The 20,609-nt window shown below is 49.5% G+C and overlaps 1 protein-coding gene across 3 annotated transcripts; it reads left to right on the forward strand.

Moving 5' to 3' along the window:
• Positions 1–178: 178 nt before the first annotated feature.
• THAP4 (THAP domain containing 4) lies at positions 179–19,987 on the forward strand. Of its 3 annotated transcripts, XM_048077189.2 has the most exons (6): positions 179–335; positions 748–1,904; positions 11,950–12,109; positions 14,514–14,623; positions 15,906–16,009; positions 19,647–19,987. In XM_048077189.2, exons 1-6 carry the CDS (start codon positions 259–261, stop codon positions 19,764–19,766), a joined length of 1,728 nt encoding a protein of 575 aa, XP_047933146.1. In that variant the 5' UTR covers positions 179–258; the 3' UTR covers positions 19,767–19,987. The 3 variants fall into 3 exon arrangements, with proteins under 3 accessions (XP_047933146.1, XP_066858567.1, XP_013041693.1); XM_067002466.1 differs by lacking the exon at positions 15,906–16,009; XM_013186239.3 differs by lacking the exons at positions 179–335; positions 748–1,904 and adding an exon at positions 5,462–5,619.
• Positions 19,988–20,609: the final 622 nt, after the last annotated feature.

Below are 20,609 nucleotides of genomic sequence, written 5' to 3' on the forward strand. Positions count from 1 at the left end.
CCCCCCCCCACCCTCAGCGGCCGCTCCGTACGGCGACCCCTCGGCCAAAATGGCGGCGGCCACACGGCGGCCGCCATGCTGGTGGCTGCCGGCGGCGCCGTACGGAGCCCCGTTCCCCAGGGCGGAGGGGTGACCTGGCTCCGCCATCTTGCTGTACGGCTGGCGGCGGCCGGGCCGGGCCGGGCCGGCGGGGGGCGGGAGGAGGAGGAGGAGGTGGAGGAGGAGGAAGGCCGGGGCGGGCCCGGCCGCCGGCCGGAGATGGTGATCTGCTGCGCCGCCGCCAACTGCTCCAACCGGCAGGGGAAGGCGCACCGGGGCGCCGTCTCCTTCCACAGGTGAGCCCGCGGCCCCGCAGGTGCCGAGGAGCCGGGGGCGGCGGTGCCCGGGCCGGGGGCGGGGGGCGGCTCCGCCACGCTCCGGGCTCCGGCCGGGCTCCGGTGGGCGGCCGCACGGCGCCCTGGGCGCTCCCGCAGCCGGCGGCGGGACAGCGGCGGCCGGCCGAGCCCCGGCGGCTCTTTGTTGTGCGGCGCAGCCGGCTGGCAGCGGCCCCCCGGCCCCCCGAGCCTGCCCCGAGCCGCGGGGCTGTGCCCACAGCGGGGGAGACGAAGGTCAGGCGGCTCGGCCCACCGCCCAGCCCGACCTGCCGAGTCACAACTTTCGGGGGAACGGCCAAAACTTGGGAGCGTTCGTCTTTGTGGTCGCAGCTATCGCCCCTTACGTTCGCGTGTTTGTTCCTCCCGGTTTTAGATTCCCTCTGAAGGACTCGAAGCGCCTGATCCAGTGGCTAAAAGCCGTTCAGAGAGACAACTGGACCCCCACCAAGTATTCCTTCCTCTGCAGCGAGCACTTCACCAAAGACAGCTTCTCAAAGCGGCTGGAAGACCAGCACCGGTTGCTGAAGCCCACTGCCGTCCCTACCATCTTCCAGCTTGCGGAGAAAAAACGCGACAACCTGGATTATGTCAGAAGCAAGAGAAAAATAGCAAGCCAGGTGCCGCTGCAGGATGGAGAGGACCCAAGGGAAGGAGGCCGTGAGGTAGTTCAGAGGACCTCGTCTCCTGACCAGGACTTTATGGTAATGCAAGGGACGAACGAGATGGAGGAGGCGACTTTGCAAGAGGATATCGAGTCAATGTCCGAGGAGGAAGAGGATCTCCACAGTGAGCTGGAAGGCCCTCGGACAAGGACGTTAGGGGATAATTTAGTTGCAAAGCCTGGACCTCAGAAAAAGTCTGACAGATCTTCTGTGGAGGACTGTCCTAAAACCACCTGGACGGGGAGTTGGATAGCAGACAGGAGTGGCATATCGGTGGATGACTTCACGCCTCCTGCCTCTGGTGCTTGCAAGTTCATCGGCTCCCTTCATTCTTACAGCTTTTCCTCCAAGCATGCCAGAGAGAGGCCATCTTTCCCAAAAGAGCAGCTAGAAAGGAAAAGGCCAAAGAGAGACGTGGAACCAAGCTGCAGTAGCAATCTCATGGGACACGATAAGACTGTCACAGAAGACTCCCCTACTTCATCCCTTACTGCAACCCCTCAGAAACCTTCCCAGAGTTTGTCGGCATCCCCAGCAGACCTGACCCCTCAGCCTGCTGCTGAGGCTGTGGTGGGACAGAAGGGGGACACGGATGCCAACCCCATGTCGATCAACGAGGTCATCATGTCGGCCTCGGGAGCCTGCAAGCTCATTGACTCCCTCCACTCGTACTGTTTCTCCTCCAGGCAAAGCAAAAGTCAGGTGTGCTGCTTGCGTGAACAGGTGGAGAAGAAGAATGGAGAGCTGAAACTTCTGAGGCAGAGGATCAGCCGCTCGGACAGTCAAGTCAGGAAGCTGAAGGAGAAGCTAGATGAGCTGAAGAGGATCAGTTTCCCTTACTTGAACAGCCTGCTATCCCAGGACTGTGGTCAGTATTTACAGCGTCTTTGCATTCAGGCAGAATTCAGCATTTTCTTAACAATAAGAGGCTGTTTAAGTTAGAGGTAATAGCAATGCAGTGAGTTAAAGACAGGAGAAAGGTATGTTTTTGGAAAGGGAAGTAGTAGCTCATGCTAGGCCAAGGGATGCAAGTGAAAGAATTGGACAGGTTTTTGGGCACGTGAGCTATTTCTTGTATTCCACAAGCCTGTTGTGGTTGGTTGGTTGGTTTTTTTCCCTGACAGTGTTGGCTGTTTGGTAGAAGTCACTGCTGCGCTCTCCAAACTTTGCCTCCTCGAAGTTGCAAATAGCACGCGTTGTTTCCGTATAGCTTTCCGAGGTGATGGGGCGCAAAGTTAGGTTATGGTGTGGAGGACAACTCCTGTGATGAATTTTTTTTTCTTCCTGGATTATTTTAGCTTGTTCATCTGTGACATGATTTGGAGTGTGTCTGTGAAATTTTTCTGTGCCTTAATGAGCTGTCATGAACAGAAGGTATTTGGGAAAAGCTGTTGTAGTCTTCTCTAGTGATGTAAGAAGTGCTTCTGATCTTGGATTTCATGTACTGTACTCAGTACTTGGGATACAAGAAATCCAAGTGAGGTAGTAGGTCTCAGATACGACTGTCATCGTACATGTTGACGACGTTCTTCTTGACTGAAATACTGCGTTCAGTTTGATAATTTCCTCCCTCAGAAGGCAGAAGTCAGGAAACAGATAATAGAGTGCGAAGAGATAGGAAATGACTTCTCTATCAGTAAAATAAATAATAAGTGAAACACCTGAAAATACAGGGGAGCTCAACGAGCGATGAGATGGCGTGAAATTCTGTTACCGAGAAGTCAGATCGGGCCTTACCCCTTTCTATTGCAAGAAGAGTGATTTAATCCAAATCTTTTGAACAACGACAAAACTTTTGCCCAGTGACTCCAGTTGCTAGATATAATTTGGGGAAAAGCCTAGAAGGCTTTAATGGTATTTGGTGTTTTTGTGGCTGCGTAGGGTTACTTTGTGAAGGATGCTTGACCCGGAGATTTCTTGAAGCAGCTTCCCAAGGATGGCTAGGTGTGTTGGAAACTCTTGCCAAGGTAATTCTCCCCTCTGCATCCGTCGTGAGGTTCTTCCTTGTTTTCTGAAGCCGCGTGGTAGTAGGCATGGTTAGAAACGTGATCCTGGCGTAGGCAGACGCGCTCTCCAGACTCCTACAGCATGGCCTATTTCCTCACTCGAGTGCAGGAAAATAAACCCCAGCAAAGTTCTCACAGGCTGATACCCAGCGCTACTTTCTCCACGTGTTTGTAATTTTCCAGTGGAAAGCTCATGCTTTGATTGGGGTAGAGGGGGAAAAGATTTTTTTCGCTGCAGTGGGAAATCAGCGTGGTCTTCTTATTTGTGCCTTCCTGTCTACGGTTCTGTACTGCTTTGGTGTCAGACTAAAGGAAATGACTAAATACAAAATTAGGGTTCCGTAATTATCGTTCCTAAGTATACATATAGAGGGATATAAAAAAGGTGTCTGGCAGTGTTGAAATGCCTGCAATGAGATGCTGGTTGCAAGGAGGGCGTCCTGAATGTTGCTTTTCTTTTTTTGTAGGGAATACTGTGATTTTGTTTTCTTTCTTGAGGCAGATGTTCTAAAGTGTACACGTATGAGAACATGCAAATGACACAGTAAGAATTTTGTAAGAACATAGGAATTGCGTCTTCAATTTTATAAGGTGAAATGTCAATTTTTTTTTTTTAATGAAGTGATCAACTTGTTACCCATTCTGCTATCTCTTATCAACAAAACTAGAGACCAACGTGAGAAAATCAAATCCTTTTGGTGACTGTAGCTCTAGGCGATGGGAAATTCTTAGGGAACCATTCTGCTGGTGACTTTTCCAAGGGTTTGTTAGGGGCTGGCCAGCTTTTGTTTTAATTTCATCTTGGTGCTCTTCTGCTTTGCATTGTTTTTTTCTTGTGCTCTTAGTAATAGTTTATGGCAGTCAAAATACCTGATTAAGCGCAGCTGACTGCTGCTGGGCAGAGCCTGTTTTATGCGCAGACACTAAATTGTACTCTGATGCAAAACTGAATTGAAGAGGGCTTTTTGGTATTCATAAAAACTGAGGTAACAAGTATTAGGTTAATAATAATTATAGTCTTTAGTAGTAGCTACATTTCAGTTGTCCTAAATCATACGGTGCGTAGATGAGGTGATGTTAATAGCTATAAACCTGAGCCTGCAATTTCTTTTTTTTCTAAAGCCGGTGCCTTGGGGATGGGGAGCGTAAGGAAGGTACGCGACCGGGCTGACTTGGCAGGTTGCTGCCTGTTTACGTCCTGACTCCAGCGTGCTGCCGGCTGTCCTCCCCGCTGCCGCCCGATGTCCGGCTGCGTGCACGAAATTTGGAGCAGAGGGATGTGCTTTGGGCCCACCTGCACCGCCTGGTCTCAGTGCGAAGCCCTCTTAAAAGCGTCGTGTGCTGCTCTTGTATGGACTGCGTGCTGGGCTTACCGGGCAGTCGGTGTGATCTGTCCCGTGGATCTGTTTAGCAAGTTGCGTTTTTAAGGTTTTCTGATGGTCCCCTGCATGTTCGGATGGCTTACAGCCTCAAGCTATGAGCGTATCAGACCGGACAGCCACGTTTTTTGTCTGGAAAGGCAGAGAACGGGATGCCCTAGCGCACAGCAGAGCGGCGATGCCCTAGGTGTTACCCCACAGCGATGCTGCTGTCTGCAAAGAGGCCCTGTGATTCCTGCCGCGTGCTTCTCGCCTGGCATCTCACCGGTTGGGCAGCTCCTCGTGCCCATCGTTCTCGGCTGAAATGCTCCTCCAGCTGCACAAGGAGGTTTCTGCTGGCTGCACCCAAATGACAGCCATCTGGAAGGAGCAGATTTCTGCAGACTGCTGCACACGCGGTCCCTGCCAGCCGCGCTTGAGGACTGGTGACTCAGTCCGGGTGAGTTTGCCTCACAGCACGCTCAGGCCGTCACGGTGCACAAACGTGGCCTTTTCCAGCCTTTCGTAGCAGGGAGATCAACTAACTTGTTTTATGAAAACCCCTGGGTTTTCTGCACGGCTGCTGTAGTGACGATTTCCGTGCTAAACTTTGAATTTGCTTGCTTGTTTGGTGGGAACACGTTTCCTTCTGTTTCGTGGGCCACCTCTGGTGTCTGCAGGCCAGTGGCTGAGAAATGTTTTTGACAGAGCATGGCTGGACAGGGTGCACCAGGCAGAGCAAGATTAGACACATCTTCCACAGAGCAAGAGGATGCACTGGGAGAAATTAGGGAGAGAGTGTGCAAAGAAACACAGCCCCAATGTCCTGGGGAAGGTGAGCTGGGAAGAACATGAACTGCAAGGGAAGGGGAGGCAATTCAGCGTGCTCCTGTTCAGCACACATAGCATCTGACCAGCTAGTTCTGCTGGAAGCCTTCTCAGCTCTGTTGGTTGCATCATGTTCCTGAAGCCAAAACGAAGATGCTGCTTTCACAAGGTCACGTTGCCTTAATGCCCTGGTGTTCGATCCTTTTGTAAAACTACATCTCCCAGCAGGCTCTAGGATAACTTTCTTACCTCATCGTGAGATCACTTCCCTTATAGCCATCTTATCAACCAAGTGCAGGACACTTTCTGGTGAGCAAAGGTGGTTAGAGAGCTAGACCAAGCGATAGGAAAATAACTCGGCACACTATGGCCAGCAGTGGAGCAAACGCAGGTAGGATTCAATGTGCTTAAAGTACATGCATTTATCAGAGAGGTAGAGTTGTTCATATTCAGCATTCTGAGCTTACGTGGAGCCCGTTCCAAACTCCGTGTCTGCTTTCATGAAGGTCATGTTAAAGGCAGGAGATTTGCAAAATGGGTCCACGTGGAAAACAATCAGAATTTTGCTAAGTAGCCATTGGAAATGTTTCTTTCCAGTTTAGATTTGTTTCTTAGTATTTGTACAAAACCTCGTAGAAGTGCAGTTGTTTATAATGCTTTCTGTGTGTGGGTGAAGGATAATTGGTGAGCTTTGGGAACACAGGCAGGAGGACCTGAACGTTAAACGTGGTTTTGTGCGGAACTGGAGACCCAGTGCCTCTTCAGTGGGAGCGTTTTCCACCGAGGTGGCAAGAGACTTTTGCTTGTTTTGCAGAAACAAGTCGTAAAGCTATGTTCCTCAGCGTCAGTGGGAAGAGATGTGAGGGGGTGCGAGAACAAGAAAAATATATTTATTCTGGAATGGCAGGTGCTGATCGCAGCTCTTCTGCCTTATCTACCTGGAGAAATGGATGGGAATGGCTGGGACAGAGGGTTGGTCAATAAAGCGTTACAAAGATTGAAGGATAAGGTAAGCAAAGAGTGAGATAAGGAACAGGAATATGTGCACGGAGCTTAAGAGTGGGGCCAAATCTGCGACAAGGTGTCAGGAGAGAGGCTGGGTGAGGATTTCCAGCACCTGCAGCCCGTGCACGTGCTGCCCTGGGGCTGACGGGCTCCAGTCACCAGAGGGGTTCCGCATGGCTCCGATTTGGGGCCAGTTCTCTTTCGTGTCTTCATAAATAGACTTGGGTGCAGGACTTGAAGGCATACTTTGTGTGCGGACAACACTAAGTTCTGACAACTGGTTGACTCCGTTGAGGGTACAGAGGCCTTGCAGAGAGATGTGGACAAATGAGAGGGCTGAGCAATCACCAATAATACAGAGGGAGCAAGTGCTGGATTCTGCGCCTGGGAAGGGGCAACCCTGGCTGTACGTACGGACTGGGGGACGAGAGGCTGGAGGGCGGCCCTGCAGAAAGAGATCTGGGGGTTCTGGGCAATAGCAAGGTGAAAATGAGCCCTGGCAGCCAAAAGGGCCGGCCGTACTCTGCAGGGCCTCAGGCACAGCCCTGCCGGCAGGCGGAGGGAAGGGATCGGAAGGGATCGATCGTCCTGCTCTGCGCTGCCTGACGCAGCCTCACCTCGAGTGCCGTGTGCTGTTTGGGGTGCCACAATATAAGAAGGATAGAGCTGTTAGAGAGCGTCCAGAGGAGGGCTACAAAGATGGTGAAGGGTTCGGAGGAGAAGACACGTGAGGAGCGGCTGAGGTCCCTGGGTTTGTTCAGCCCAGAGCAGAGCAGGCTGAGGGGAGGCCTCATGGCGGCCTGCAGCTCCCTCACGAGGGGAGCGGAGGGGCAGGTGCTGAGCTCTGCTCCCTGGGGACAGCGACAGGACCCGAGGGAACGGCATGGAGCTGGGACAGGGGAGGGTCAGGCTGGGGGTTAGGGAAAGGTTCTGCACCCAGAGGTGGTCGGGCACTGAACAGGGGCAGTGGTCACGGCACCGAGCCTGCCAGAGTTCAAGAAGCATTTGTCCAAGGCTGTCGGACATAGGGTTTGATTTTTGGGTGGTCCTGTGTGGAGCCAGGAGTTGGACTCGGTGGTCCTGGTGAGTCCCTTCCAACTTGGGATATTCTGTGATTCCATGACAGAGGTGAGCTGCCTCGAGCATCGCTGGAGCAGCGGGGACCAGCTGGACACACAGCGAGCCCCCCTCCTCTCCTGCCCCGTGCAGGTAATTGTGTTGGTTTTAGAGATCCCCGTCAAGCTGAGTGACTTGGGACAAGTGATTGCACTTCTGTGTGTGTGTGTGTCTCAAGGTCTATGATCTGTGAGATTATCAGCTGTGTTATCTTTTCAAATGCTGATTAGCTAAACCTAAACAATATTATCTCTTAGGCTGTCTAGGTTTTTAGGTTCGCTCTTTCACAGGAGCATGCTTTGGGAATAGTGACCGCAAGATTGTGGCTGTTGGATGGATTCAGGGTAAAAATTTCCTTGTAGGAATTCTGTCTTCAGGACCGGGTTCATCAGGAGATGGCCCTTCCACTGTCCCCACGGAGAGAAAGGAGGTTGGAAGGGGGGAAGCAAGACCTGTTGCTTCTCTGTTTTCTGCATCTTTTTTTTTTTTTTCCTGTGGAGTGGTCTGCTTTCTTTTCTGTTGTTTTTTTTTTTTTTTTCCCTAATGGCCTGTTCAGCCTGTGGATTAAGCATTTATTTCTGAAGTCAGTGGGCAATGACTCACAGACACACAAAAAAAAACCACACACAAATACAATAGCTTGTGACTAGGAAGCAATGAAAATGCTAACTAAGGAAAACTTGAAAGAAAGTATAACATACATTGAGGTAAGCTTTCTTTAGGATGTTTGGGTTTCCCATAACAGTATGTAATTTTAAGAATTTGTTTTCTCTGTGTTTTGTAGTGCAGGAGAAGTCTGGTAGTGACTGCAGACACTGGAACGTTTTACCACAGAGGCAGTAACAGATTGGTGCTTGGTTATGAAATTAATTACTAATAGAGCGCGTAAGATGCGAATTTGTGAGTGTAATCACATTTCCCCCCTCAGCGCAGGGATGGAGTTAGAGCACGTCAGCGCTAGGAGTGCTTTACTGGTTCGCTGGGAGAGAGCATCAGCAAGTGTAAGGGGTAAAGTGTAAGGGGTACAATGCTGGAGAGAGGGGCAGCAGGGAATAAAGCCACCTTCTGTACCTAATTGGGCAAAAAGTGCGCAGAACAAGGCTGCTCCTTAATTACTGGAATGTTGCTGACGATGGTTTAAATCTAGTAAGTGTCTCAGATGAAGAAAGGGCTGCAGGAGGCTGCCCAGCTGCTGGCGGTAGTCCCCACACCTTGAAGACGGAAGGTGCCAGGTGAGATTTTCTTTTCTTTTCGCTGAAGTTTCATGCAGCAAGTATTCCCCAGCTTAGGAGAAACAGGTTAGCTGTCTCATTAGCAGCCAACTGGCTGCTCACTCTGCACTTTTGCTGATAAAACCGCACGGGGATTTGTGCCAGCATAGCTTTGTGTGCCAGGGATCGCGCTGCAGAGCCACGCTGGCTGAGGCCTGCGTAGACATGGCCTGGGGGATCGCTCGTCCGCTTTGTCCGGTTCATCTCGCGGCAGGGAGACTGCATCGTCCCTCGCTGCGGAGCGTGGGCAGCCAGTTACAGCCTGACTTCGTTACCGTGCGGGGAGAGATTTGACTTCTAAACCCCTGTGAATGGGAAGGAAGTGGAAACAAGCCATCCGCGAGGCCGGAGGGATGCAGCGAGGTCAGAAGGTGAAGCAGAGCTGACTTGTGTCCCCGGGACCTGGGCACGGCGGTCTCGGGGGAAAGTGTGGCCTGAACAGCTTCCTGAAGAAACGAGATCTAGGTGATCATGTTGCTGATCACGTTGCTGTGGTTTTTGTCTCCCAAGCTGTTACCACGACTTTTAAACGTGGTGGTTGACTTCATTTGGGTTTTGCAGAGGAGCAGAGGTCTCGAGGTGCTGGGAAGAGCTTCAAGAAAACGTATAATTTGGTAGGGGAGAGTGACACTATGAAGGTCCTTATTAAGGCAGAGGCTGTAGTGTGAGCTTACTTGTTATTACACAAAAAAGAAACTGTGCACGTGGACGCAAAAAGACCAAGATTTGCTTCATCAGTCTTGCAAGGACGCTATCTGAGGCTTTAAACATGTAGAAGGGAGGACAGCGTGTCTTGCAGTGCAAGTTCCCAGAGGTGGTTTGTATTTTTTGTTATTCTCAGGCACTTGCCTACTACTGTGGCTTAAAATGTGTTTGTAAAAGTGAGCTATGAATGTAGATTGTTAAAGAAGAATTTGCATGCTCCTCCTTCAGTGAAATTCCTCTTGACAGAGACCGCATCTCCGAGTCTGTGTTACAAACAAAGCAGCTCAGTAGACAGATGTTTTCCACTTTCCTCTGTAAAATTATTTATTGCTACAATAGTCTTACATTTACTTAACCCTGACATAAGAAGCAATTTTTTTTTCAATCACCTTTCTTTTCTGATGCCCTCAATCAGCCTTTCTCCCGTCAGCCTCCCTGCTATTGCTTTTCTGCCCTTTCAGTTCAGCTCTCTGGCACAGAAGGCTGCCGGGGGTGATAACAGAACTTAGTCCAAAGTCCGATGCCAAAGGTAAGAAGCAGCAGCGTATAGGAAGTGATCAGGATGTGCTTATTCCCCTGGGCATCACTGAGTCTCTCTCCGGTCCTTATTCCCACAGCACAGCTGGTAAGCAGGAGAAAAGGAAGGATGGAAGCTGTCCTGGTCCTAGGCTTTGTTGCCATCTCCTGGCCCAGAAGAGGGCAGCAGCAGCACAGGCTGCAGTCTCCGCTGACCTTTCCAAAGCATTGCTCTTCCCTTCTGTGGGGGGCTTCAGGGCCTGCAGAAAGCTCAGGAGGAAGAGCACCGTGTGCGGGTTGCAAGGGGAAGACAGATACCAGGTGGACAAGGTGGTGATGCCGTCTGTGCTCTCACACAGCCTGCTCTGAGACTGCAAGCGGGAAGGAAAGGTGGTTCCTAAGAAGCAGTCTAGAGGCATTTAGTTTCTCCTAGCAATAATTTTGAACTTCAGTTAGCGGTAATCGCTGTATTAAAGTCACTGTACGCACCGCACCCGAAGATAGCGTGCTGTTGCTTGGGCTGCTGACAGGACAGGTGGAAGGTAGGGACAGTGACGGACAGCCCGGTAGCTGCTGCTGCTGGGCAGCCTGTAGGAACCCCCCGGTAAGCCGGCGGTGCCTGCACGAACACACGGGGTGCTCTTTGCAGGGGGTTGCTTTGATGCTGCAGATTTTTACCACTTTGTTTCGTAGCGAGAGCTCGTGTTTTCTCAGGTTGCTTCGCTTGCAGAGTACATGAGGATAAAGAAACTAGCAGCCTCTTGACGACTTGCTAGTTGTCATTCTGTCTTTAAACTTGCCGTGAGAGAGTAAAGAATAAAAGTGGCTGTCTTTTACTGGTGAAAAATCTGTTCCCCTACTTTGGCATCCTAGTGTGACCTCTCCAATCTTCCTTGCTCAGTCCTTTTTTGCCTGTGGGTTGGGTTTGAGCACAGTGAAACTCGGACAATTTTTTGTTTAGGGCACCATTTCTACTCGCAGCTGAGTCCATGCCTTCTAGACCAGCCAGACAGGCAGCTTATTCCTGTACTAGATGATATCACTAGGTGTGGAAAACACCCGTTTAGCCCCTGGCCTGCCACTGCCTGTCGTTTCGCACACGAGTGGGAGGAGGGCGTGCTTTAAGCGAACTTACTCAGCTGCATAATGGAGCCAGCCTAGATTTTGCAGTGGGCCCCCTCATCTCTATTTGTAGAGGTCTTTCCTAGGATCATGTGGGTGCTGTATCACTTTCCCTGTTTACATCGTAGGAGAGGATCTGCTTTGTTGTTCACATGACTTTAAAATGTCAGTCTCAATTTCTCTCTTTTTTTTTTTCCAGCTCACACCGTGTGAAATCATAGCAAAATGCAAAACCGTTGCTTATCAAAGCTCTTCTAAAATGATTCACTAAAGGAGCCTTTTAGCTTTGTGAAGCAGGCCTTGGTTGCTTCTTAATAAATGCAGTGACAAACGGGAGTACCTTTCTCTTCTGTTTTATGCTTTAACTTAACGTGCACAGCAGTATTTTTAATACCTTTCAGTGAGCCTTAGTCCAGCACCTAAGCAGAGCAATTTCTGAACTCTCTCTACCTCTTTCTATAAAAGTACAGCTCGTTATTAACCTCTTAAAAAAAATACAGGTAAACTTTGATTTTGAATACGGATGCTGCCTGACTTTCTTTTTCCTCTGAAGTGAGGATTCATTTCCTTGGGCTCCAAAACAAACAGGAACAGCCCGTCCTTAGTGCTTGAGAAAAATCAGCACCAGAGCACTGGAGATCTGTCACTGATATCGTTTATCATGCTTCATTCTTTACCCTGAGATTCTGTGATTTCAGACTTCTTCCCTGCATGTTGAAGGGAGGGGACTTTTCCCTTCGAGTTGGTGCCAGAAAGAGGGGGCAGAAAGGCACTGCCGGGAATAGTGCCCCGGGGGAGGCCACGAGCAGGTCTGAAAACAGACTTACTCTCCTTGCGCCTTGGAGCTGACTTTGCTCTGCAGAAAAGCGTTCCTGATGCGTTGGACCATTTCTGAGGTGTTTCACGTTCTTCCTCCACCCAGCTGTTAACAGCAAGCCGTAGAGCAGGCCCACGACATGTCTTCATTCTTTCCTCTTCCTCCGCAGAGACTCCCCAGCTGAACCCTGTGATGGAGCCCCTGTCCTGGATGCTGGGCACCTGGCTCTCGGACCCCCCGGGGGACGGCACCTTCCCCACGATGAAGCCGTTCCAGTACCTGGAGGAAGTGCACATCTCTCACGTGGGGCAGCCCATGCTCAACTTCTCGTAAGTCTCGAGGTTTGTCTGTGCTGGCAGCAGCTTTTGGATCGGAGCAGGTGTGGCTGCAGTGAGATTTGTTGGTTGCGTTTCTTTTCCAGCTGCAAAATAAACCGGTTTTCATCTACCAAATGAGGCGATGTAGCGGCATGTAGCTGGGTGGTCTGCTTTTCTGGGGGGGTTGTTCTCCTTTAAAACTGCTGATAAATTGGTGCGCTGTTGTGTTGTGCCCAGAGCTGCACACCTGCAATCAGCGACCGTTCACTGGCCTAAACCTAAACATACCGTGCGACTCCACAGAGCTTTTCAGAAGTGAGGTCACACCTCTGGTGCTGTCGCGTATGTGTAGAGGGTCAGGACTGTGACCGTGGCACAACATGCAATTCTTGCGGCCTGCCACTCTTGAGGGTTACACAGGGAGAAGCAACGGAAGGTGCTGGGATCAGCAACGAGATTGGCCCCATCCTGAACACAAACATCCCCATAGTTTGGGCAAATTCAGTGCCTGTCTTTGAAAGGTCAGTGATCCTTCCACTTTAACGTGCTGTGCATGTGTGTTAGCCAAAAGATGTTGTCCTTACGGCCAGAGAAGACACCGTTCCTGTTGCTGGTGGCAGCTGTTTAATTAGAAATGAATCCTCAAGTAATAGCGTTACCCTACAACCACCATCACTCTGTTTTGTCAAGCTGACACTTACGGATATAAATGAAGGCACGGTGGCATAGCTAACGGGTTTGTCCATTTTAAACTGTGGTCCCCAGTCTTCACCGACGTGAAAAAATTGAGAAAAATTAAATGTTCAACAAGCTGTATTGGATATCAGGCAGACGGCTTAACTGCTTTGTTTGCCAGTAATTGTTCGAAGAGAAATACAGAATCTGGAGGAGGAGAAGTGGCATGTTAGCTAACGGTTCAGTGCTGATCCTTTGGCTGGGAGGGTTGAGATGGAGAGGTTGTTGCTTTGAGAACCAGAGAGAGGAATAATTACAAGACACTGACGTTGTGTGAATGGTACCCTGCGTTCCTGGTGTGCGTCGCTTGTTGCGACAGAGCTGTTGGCAAGGCGTGATATTTTTAGTTCAGTTGCCAAAAGAAACAGGGCTCCGACAGTTGTGCTCTACACCCAGCACGCCCCGACTCCAGCTTTTGGGTCACTTGCTGGTCGGAGTTGTGTTCTTCTGCTGTGGAAATACAGCTCAGAACTGCTGAACTCTGGGAAGCTTTGGGAAAATGGGCAGGCGAGGGACCTGGCTCGTCAGCCAGTGCCCCAGACCGTTACAAGACAAGCCATACGTCTCCCAGACACTCCAGGCACTGAGAGCAGCCTGAAGTTCATTCCCCCTTTGATTCTCGACAGTCTCAGCATGACGCGTGTCTCCGCAGGGTGCGCTAAGTGCAGAGCACGCAGGCTGGGATGCTAGGGCAGTCCTTAGCATAGCCGCAGTCCTGCACTGCTGGTATCGGTCACTCCTGGTCCTTGTCACCGTGTGGTTAGGAGGAGACATCCTGTGTATAGAGACACAGCCAAGCAGGAGGACTAATTGTGTGCCCAGAGGGTGCCGGGGAGCCAGAAGCAGCTGTAAGCACCCAAATTCTGTAACGGCATGCCTGTGCTGTGCTCTTCCTTCCTTGCTTATAGTTTCCTTTTGTGTTTTCTTTTGGGAGATGGCGACTTTGAGTGATTCAGTAGCTCTTACTTCACGCAGGAAGCCCTTTCTTTGGGCTTTTTGGCTCTCGGTGTTTCTTCGCTAAATAACTGCTTCAGCTCGCCGTGTGGTTTAATTCAGGTACCTGTGTAGACTCAGGAGTGCTGTAGCACTGACGCAACATATGGTCGTGTGTAATAATACGTAGGTGTTGCCTGTGATATGGCTGACCAAATGTACAGCTGTAAGGCATTATGAAGAGTAAGCAAGCATCCGAGCTGATTTTTTTTTTCTTTTCGAGGTGGGAAGAAATAAGTCTGCAGTGTTATTGCCTGCAGCAAGTAAGGTACAAAGAAAAAAACTGACAGATCTTAAAAAATTTAATAAAGATGATACTGTAAGGCCAGCTACTTGTTTGAGAGAAGGAAATTTGCGACAGAGTATGGCTTCAGCATCAGCGACATGTCTTACTGTAACCCAAGGGAGTTTCTAAGCTAGTAGTTAGAGAGACCCAGGAGCTGTGGAAAATCGGAAGCCTGAACTTAAATAATGACTTCCAGCTCTGAGGTCTAGCTGTGCACATAAAGGAACTGTCTTTTTACACGCTTACGTCTTCCAACCGTGGAGTATTGTCAGTCTCTTACTCTTCAAATGCAGGCAGTCACGTGGTTAAATAAAATACAGTTTTCTCTGAGATGAAACCAGGCCAAACCCTGTGTTTTCAGTGCAACAATACAGCGACGTTTGTATTCTCATTTCCCCTCAGGTTCAACGCCTTCCATCCAGACACCAGGAAACCAATGCACCGAGAATGTGGGTTCATCCGCCTCAAACCTGACACTAATAAGGTGGCCTTCATCAGCGCCCAGAACACAGGTACTGCATCTTTGGGGAAGAGAAGAGGTCCTTGTCCTGCGGTGCCATTCATCACTCTTCTAGAAAATTACTGGACCTCTTTAACAGTTCCATTTTGTTTATTTTCACTGTGGGCTCAGCACCAAAGAGCAGCATCTCCCCACCCTGCTGTTAATGAGCTTGAGTCAAAAGCACCATGTTTCTAGGACTGGCTACATGGCTTTGCCCAGGCAGCAAGGCTTTCTAGCTTTCTCAGACAGGAAAGGACTGCAAATCAAAATATCACTCATGAAGGAGACTTGAGGGATATCCTTTCCTAAAATGGTATGTTGGTATTTATACTTTTTAAAGCTTTTTGAAACAAAAGAACCCCTCAGTTCATGACAAGTTACAGCCTGGCCCTTAATCATGGCAGGTGATAAGTGGCCACTGGCATTCTTGTTGCCTTCATGGTATCCAAGTGTGTTTTTTGCAGGGAGAAAAGGAGAACTTGTACAGATAAGACGCGTCATTCCCACTGTTCCCGTGAGTTGGCCACAGATACCCTGTGGTAGAAACAGAGAGGGTGTATGCCTCAGGTCATGAGCTCATCTGTCTGGAGTCCTCCCATTGCTAGCATAGCAGCTGGCCGGCTGCTATTTCTGAGCACAGTCAGGTTCAACGTCCCACTTAGATTGTCGTTACTGATGTTAGCACTCACCGTGTTTGATTCTGTGGTGCAGAGCAGAGCTTGTGAGCCTGGCAAGGCGAGGCTGCGGTGGTGGTAAACCTCCCATGCGACCTCTCCTTCCCAGAGTGCTTGGTGTGATTCATACCACAGGTTTCCTATTACAAACCCTGCCCGGCTGCAGCACTGTAATGGGTAGCTTCTCTCCTGCTCCCTTTGCCATGTCCAAGAGTAATTTCAGTACGGTCCTCTTAGTTCCTAAACTAGGAGAATCTCCCACTGTCCGGAATTACTGCCTTGGTACTCTTTGTGCACCTGCAGGGACTGAATGAGAGAGAGAACTGCATCTACGTTATATTATAACTAAAGAACTTTTAAACCCGGTTAAATAAGGATCTAAAACTAGAGAGCGTGTGCTGAAGGGAAAATTGCCAGTAGCAATGCAATACCTATCGCACAGTGTGTGAGTAAGTCTGGCTAGATCTTCCAGCATTGTTTCTGGGGTTGCATGGATTTACAGTTGTTGATATGTGCTAGGTCAGATAAAAATCTTCTTCATCTGTTATATAGCCTAATAACTGTGACGTTGTTAATTAACCTTTGTAGCCTGGCATTTATGACCTTGCTTCTTATCAGGTCTTGTGGAGGTGGAAGAAGGGGAGGTGAATGGACAAGAGCTGTCTATAGCTTCTCACTCCATAGCCAGGATCTCCTTTGCCAAGAAGCCCCATGTAGAGCAGGTGAGTTCACACTCGGTTAGCCATTCAAATAATATCGCTAGCCCCCGAGGGTGTCTAGTCGAGAGAACAGGCCGATTAATGCTTTAATTACAGATTACCCTCAGGTCTTCTTGGAAATACTGCACAGCATCCTTGCTTATTTTCTGTGTAACAGTTTTCAGAAGCTGCTTCACAGATTACAAGACAAGAAGGAATCATTAAGATAAGAACTGCCACGCTGAGTCAGACCAGCCTACCCAGAATCCTGTCTCCAGCAAGGGCAGTAGCAGGTCCTTAGGGAAGAGAATAGGAAAGTCTTGTCTAAACAGTAGCACCAAGCCCACTGGGAAGGGCCTGCTCTGCAGGTATAGATCCCAGCCCTGCTGCCCTGCCGGATCCTTCAGTCACAGGTCTTTTCCAGGTCTGCCTTCCACACCTATGAGACAGATCATTCTGGCTGTTCCGTTAGTCATCAGAGATTTCCTCCTTTGCTGTTTGGTTTTCGTTCAGGAGATCAGAGCCGTATGCTACTGGTAACGGGTCAAAATGGGCCCTTCAGAAACCCTCAGCTAGGGTCACACATTGTGAAATAAATTCTTGTTAAAGATGAGTACATTTTGTATTCTTTTATTTGTCTTTTCCTGCTTCAGGAAGCAGCCCTGATGCAGCACACAGGCTGAGCTGTGGCTGCAGCCAGAGTTAGCTGAGGATGGGTTGATGAGGACGAGGTGTTCTGAAGTGAGCAGGAGCGCCAGTCGTGTGCTTGGCAGGCACTGGCTGCTGAAATGGAAGGGGATGTGTTAGACACTGGCATTAGGCACGCGCTGCATGTGTAGGAACAGATGTATTAACGGGGTTGGATGCTGTCTTAGAGCATGCAGACTGGCAACAGCTTCTGGAAGTGCCCTGGAGTGACCTGCACTGGAAATTAACACATTTGCAAAAAACTCTTTTTCTTTCCATGTCTTCAAGACAAGCTGAAAGTGTAGAGCAGCAGGAAATCTGGTGTCTTCCTGCTAGGCTGGGTTAGCGCACCCTCATTGCCTGTTATCCCCGTCCTCTGACACAAGTTTATCTTGCTGCTTCCAACACTCGTACCCAGTTTGGTAAACTACCTCAAACCAAATCTTCCTGGTGTGTGGCGATATGCTGAGGTCACTTTGCAGCAAGCTCTGAGTCTGGAGATGTGTGAGAGAGGTTTTTTGAGGAAGATCTAGAAAATGGGATGCTCTCTATTTTTCCAAGTCAAATACTAAATCAGCCAAAGCTATCTTTAAAACAAAACAAAAAAAAAACATTTCTTCTGGAAAATCAACTCAATTTTATTTCTGAAAGAAATGGGAGGATTCCATTGTCCTTGGGCAAGTTACTGCAGTAAAATGGAGGCATTTTGTGAAAAACAGCAGGAATGAATTCCGCTTTTGATTCAACTTTCAACACAGTCTTAAAGAGAAGCGCAGAGTCCTCTTTCAGCACCGATGGCTGAACCACTCCAATGTTAATGTGAATGCGGCTCTTTGAAAAAGGCAATTGCTTTTTTAACTGTTGTTTAAGGTGAAAGGGAACTGGTAGGAATACTGACGTGTGTACACTTAAGCATATCCACTTGGCAAAAGCCTTATGGGGAGGCAGCTATTGTTTTGAAAGTGCTTTGTGAATCCGTGAGATGCTTTTTGACTATACTGTGCTCCTAACAGTCTCTGCTTTCTTCTTGCTTGTAATGCACTGCGTTTTAGAAATTTCTAAATCGGTCTCATTTAAGTAACTGCCAATTAATCGTGCATGCAGGTTATCCTGCTGTCCCCAAGACTTTGTTTCTGTTCATCCCTGGGACTGTGTTCAGCAGGGGAAGCACCAAGTGGAACTAGGCACTGTAAACTCATCTTTTGGATGATGTGCAGCAAATCTGCGCCAAAATCACTTGAAGGGCCAAATCACGATGTGTATGGGGGCCATGCCGGGCTGCCCTCTTAGAGCAGCTGTCACTCGGGGAACTCCTGTGTCCGTTACATCATCTGTATTGTTATAGTGTCCTTCTGCAGAGTCGGGCAGCTGGAGCAACACACTGGAGTGTTATTTTGAAGCAAGAGTTGAGGTTTAAATATAGTGGTTCCACTTCTTTCCTTTATTTCATAGACACCTAAGAGCAGGCTTACAACATGTGCTATTCCCAGGCCTGAACGGTTTGGAAGCTGCTGAAACCTGGGTTCCAGCATCTACTTGCACGGGTCCTAAGTTTTCTGGCTCCACAGGGTAACCACAGGTGCTCCCTCTGGAGGCTCAGTGCAGCACAAGCAGACCCGCAGCCTGTCAGGTGGAAGGATGAGGAAGATGTTGCCAGCCAAGCCCTCTCAGATGGACACGGTGCTTCCTGGGCTGACCCGAGGTCAGAAGGCTCCACTCCAGCCTCACCATACAGCATGAACAAAGCTGTTCTCTGTTGCAGTTAAATGCCTTGCAGAGAGCCTGTATGGTTTTTGGAGGCTGCCTTGAAAATGTCAGCCAGGACAGGGCATCTCCCTGGGCCTCCAGCCGGGTGCCCGTCTCCTGACGGACAGGTGTTGGCCTGTCTGTACCGAGGGGACGGCAGCGGTAGTGCCAAGACCATTCCTCTCCCAGCACAGTGGTATCGGCCATGGCACCACTTCGCTAATTAATTTACAGCCACAGCAGTTAATTTTAGCAGAAGTTAATCTGTTTAATGCAGAGTCTTCCTGTTTGTTGACCCCACAAAACATCCTCACTGAAACCCATCATTACTCAAATAGAAAACTTGAAGTGGGGAATGTAACGTCAAAGCCACACACAAACCTGCTGTTTGAATGATTTCTTTCCTCAATTAAAAATGCTTAAATTTAAGCAAAGACAACAGGTGATATTTTTTTTCAGGCCTTCCTACCAACACACTAGAGCTCGAACTCATCACAAGTGAAATCTGGTGTGTTACAGACTCCAGAAGGTTTATTTCCAATAGTGTGTGGCTGTGGCTTTGCTCTGTGTGAATCCCTCGTTCTCCAGCAGGGATGAACTGTTACCTTACATGCAGTGATAGTGCTGCTCGTGTAAGGCCTGCTCTCCCTCTCCAGTCAAGACCTAACACCCAAGGGTATGGACGTTCAGATAATCTCCCTGCTCCAAGTAATCCACCTGTACCAACAGGCACAGTTCTGTGCTGCATGGTGTGCCACCAGTGTGGCAATACCCCAAGGAAGACACAGCGTTTCCTGCCAAAAGCCCAATGACAGCAGCTTGTCAGCAGGCCCGAGGGGCTTTGAAAGGGCAGCTAATTACAAGCACGTTGGACACCCACAGTTATTTGCTCCTTTTTGGAATGACGGTTGTGTTTGCTCATTTTCCACGCTCTAAAAAGGCATGTAGTCAGCCCTACTTACGGGCAGCACGCTGCCTGCTTGTGTTGCTCTGGGGATGATGTTCTCGGGGGTTAGACCTGATATTTTGGAAAGGGCCGCCCCCTCTAGGAGAAAAAGCTACTCATCGTTTTCTTGTATGGTTGCAGTGGGTGTAGCCTTTCATCCGCGGTACGTTGACAGCAAAACTTAAACGTAGCAAAGGAAAGGCGTAAAGCACAGTTAAGGATTTTTACCCTTAGATGCCGTTTGCTTGATTTTATTATTGTTTTTCCTGATCTCCTTTTCAGATTACCAGAAAATTCAGGCTCAATTCTGATGGGAAGCTAGAGCAAACCGTCTCCATGGCAACCACTACGCAGCCCATGACCCAACACCTTCACATCACCTACAAAAAGGTGACGCCGTGATGCCCAGAGGGCCAGGGGTCTCCGTGCCGAGGGCGAGGAGCTGGACCTCGTGCCCCGAGAGCAGCGGCAGCTCAGGAACGCAGGACAGCAGACCCTGGAGCTGGGCGCCTGCGCTCACCCCCGGGTGATGCGGAGCTGCCCGTGCTGTTGAGAATGTTCCTTGGATGTTCCTGTAATGGTATATAAAAAAAAATAATAATAATAAAAAGCTTTTATTTTTATGGTTGTGTCTTTGGGTGTGATTGCTGAGTGATCTGCGCGTCCCTCTGCTCTGGCAGCGGCTACAGAGGGCTTTTTTAACGCGTGTTAGTGTGCTGTGGGGGGTAGAAGGGGTTGCTGATTCAGCCTTCTGGTCCTTCATCTGTAATCTGCATGGTGACGCAGACGTGGCAGGATCAGGAATGGGTTTGCATCACGGGGGCTGGCTGTGAGAACTCCAGCTCCTGCCTGATGAAATTCAGCGAGGGAGCACCTCTTGTGGTGGGACAGAGCTGCTGCAGGACCTGCTCCTGATGGTGCCGCTCAAGTGACTTGAAAAGATGTTGGGCTATGCTGTGCTTGCATGGGATGGGGCAGTCCTGGAGGCAAGGACCAGACCTTCTCTGGCTCCGGTGCAGAGTATCACAAGAGTATGGGTTAAGATCTTGAGTCAATGAGCAGCAAGAGAAACTTTAAGTAGTGGGGATTCATCTCAGCAATTCTTTTTTTGAGCTTGTTATTCATGATTCAGCATTTGACCATCATAAAATGTTATCGGGTCCCTCAGCAGTGAGGGAGACTGAGATCTAGAGCTGCTTCTGGTCTCCAGCAGAGACGAGACAAGGGTTTTCCCAGAGCTAACAG

The sequence above is a fragment of the Anser cygnoides genome, chromosome 9, assembly GCF_040182565.1.
Source record: "Anser cygnoides isolate HZ-2024a breed goose chromosome 9, Taihu_goose_T2T_genome, whole genome shotgun sequence".
Taxonomy (NCBI): domain Eukaryota; kingdom Metazoa; phylum Chordata; class Aves; order Anseriformes; family Anatidae; genus Anser; species Anser cygnoides.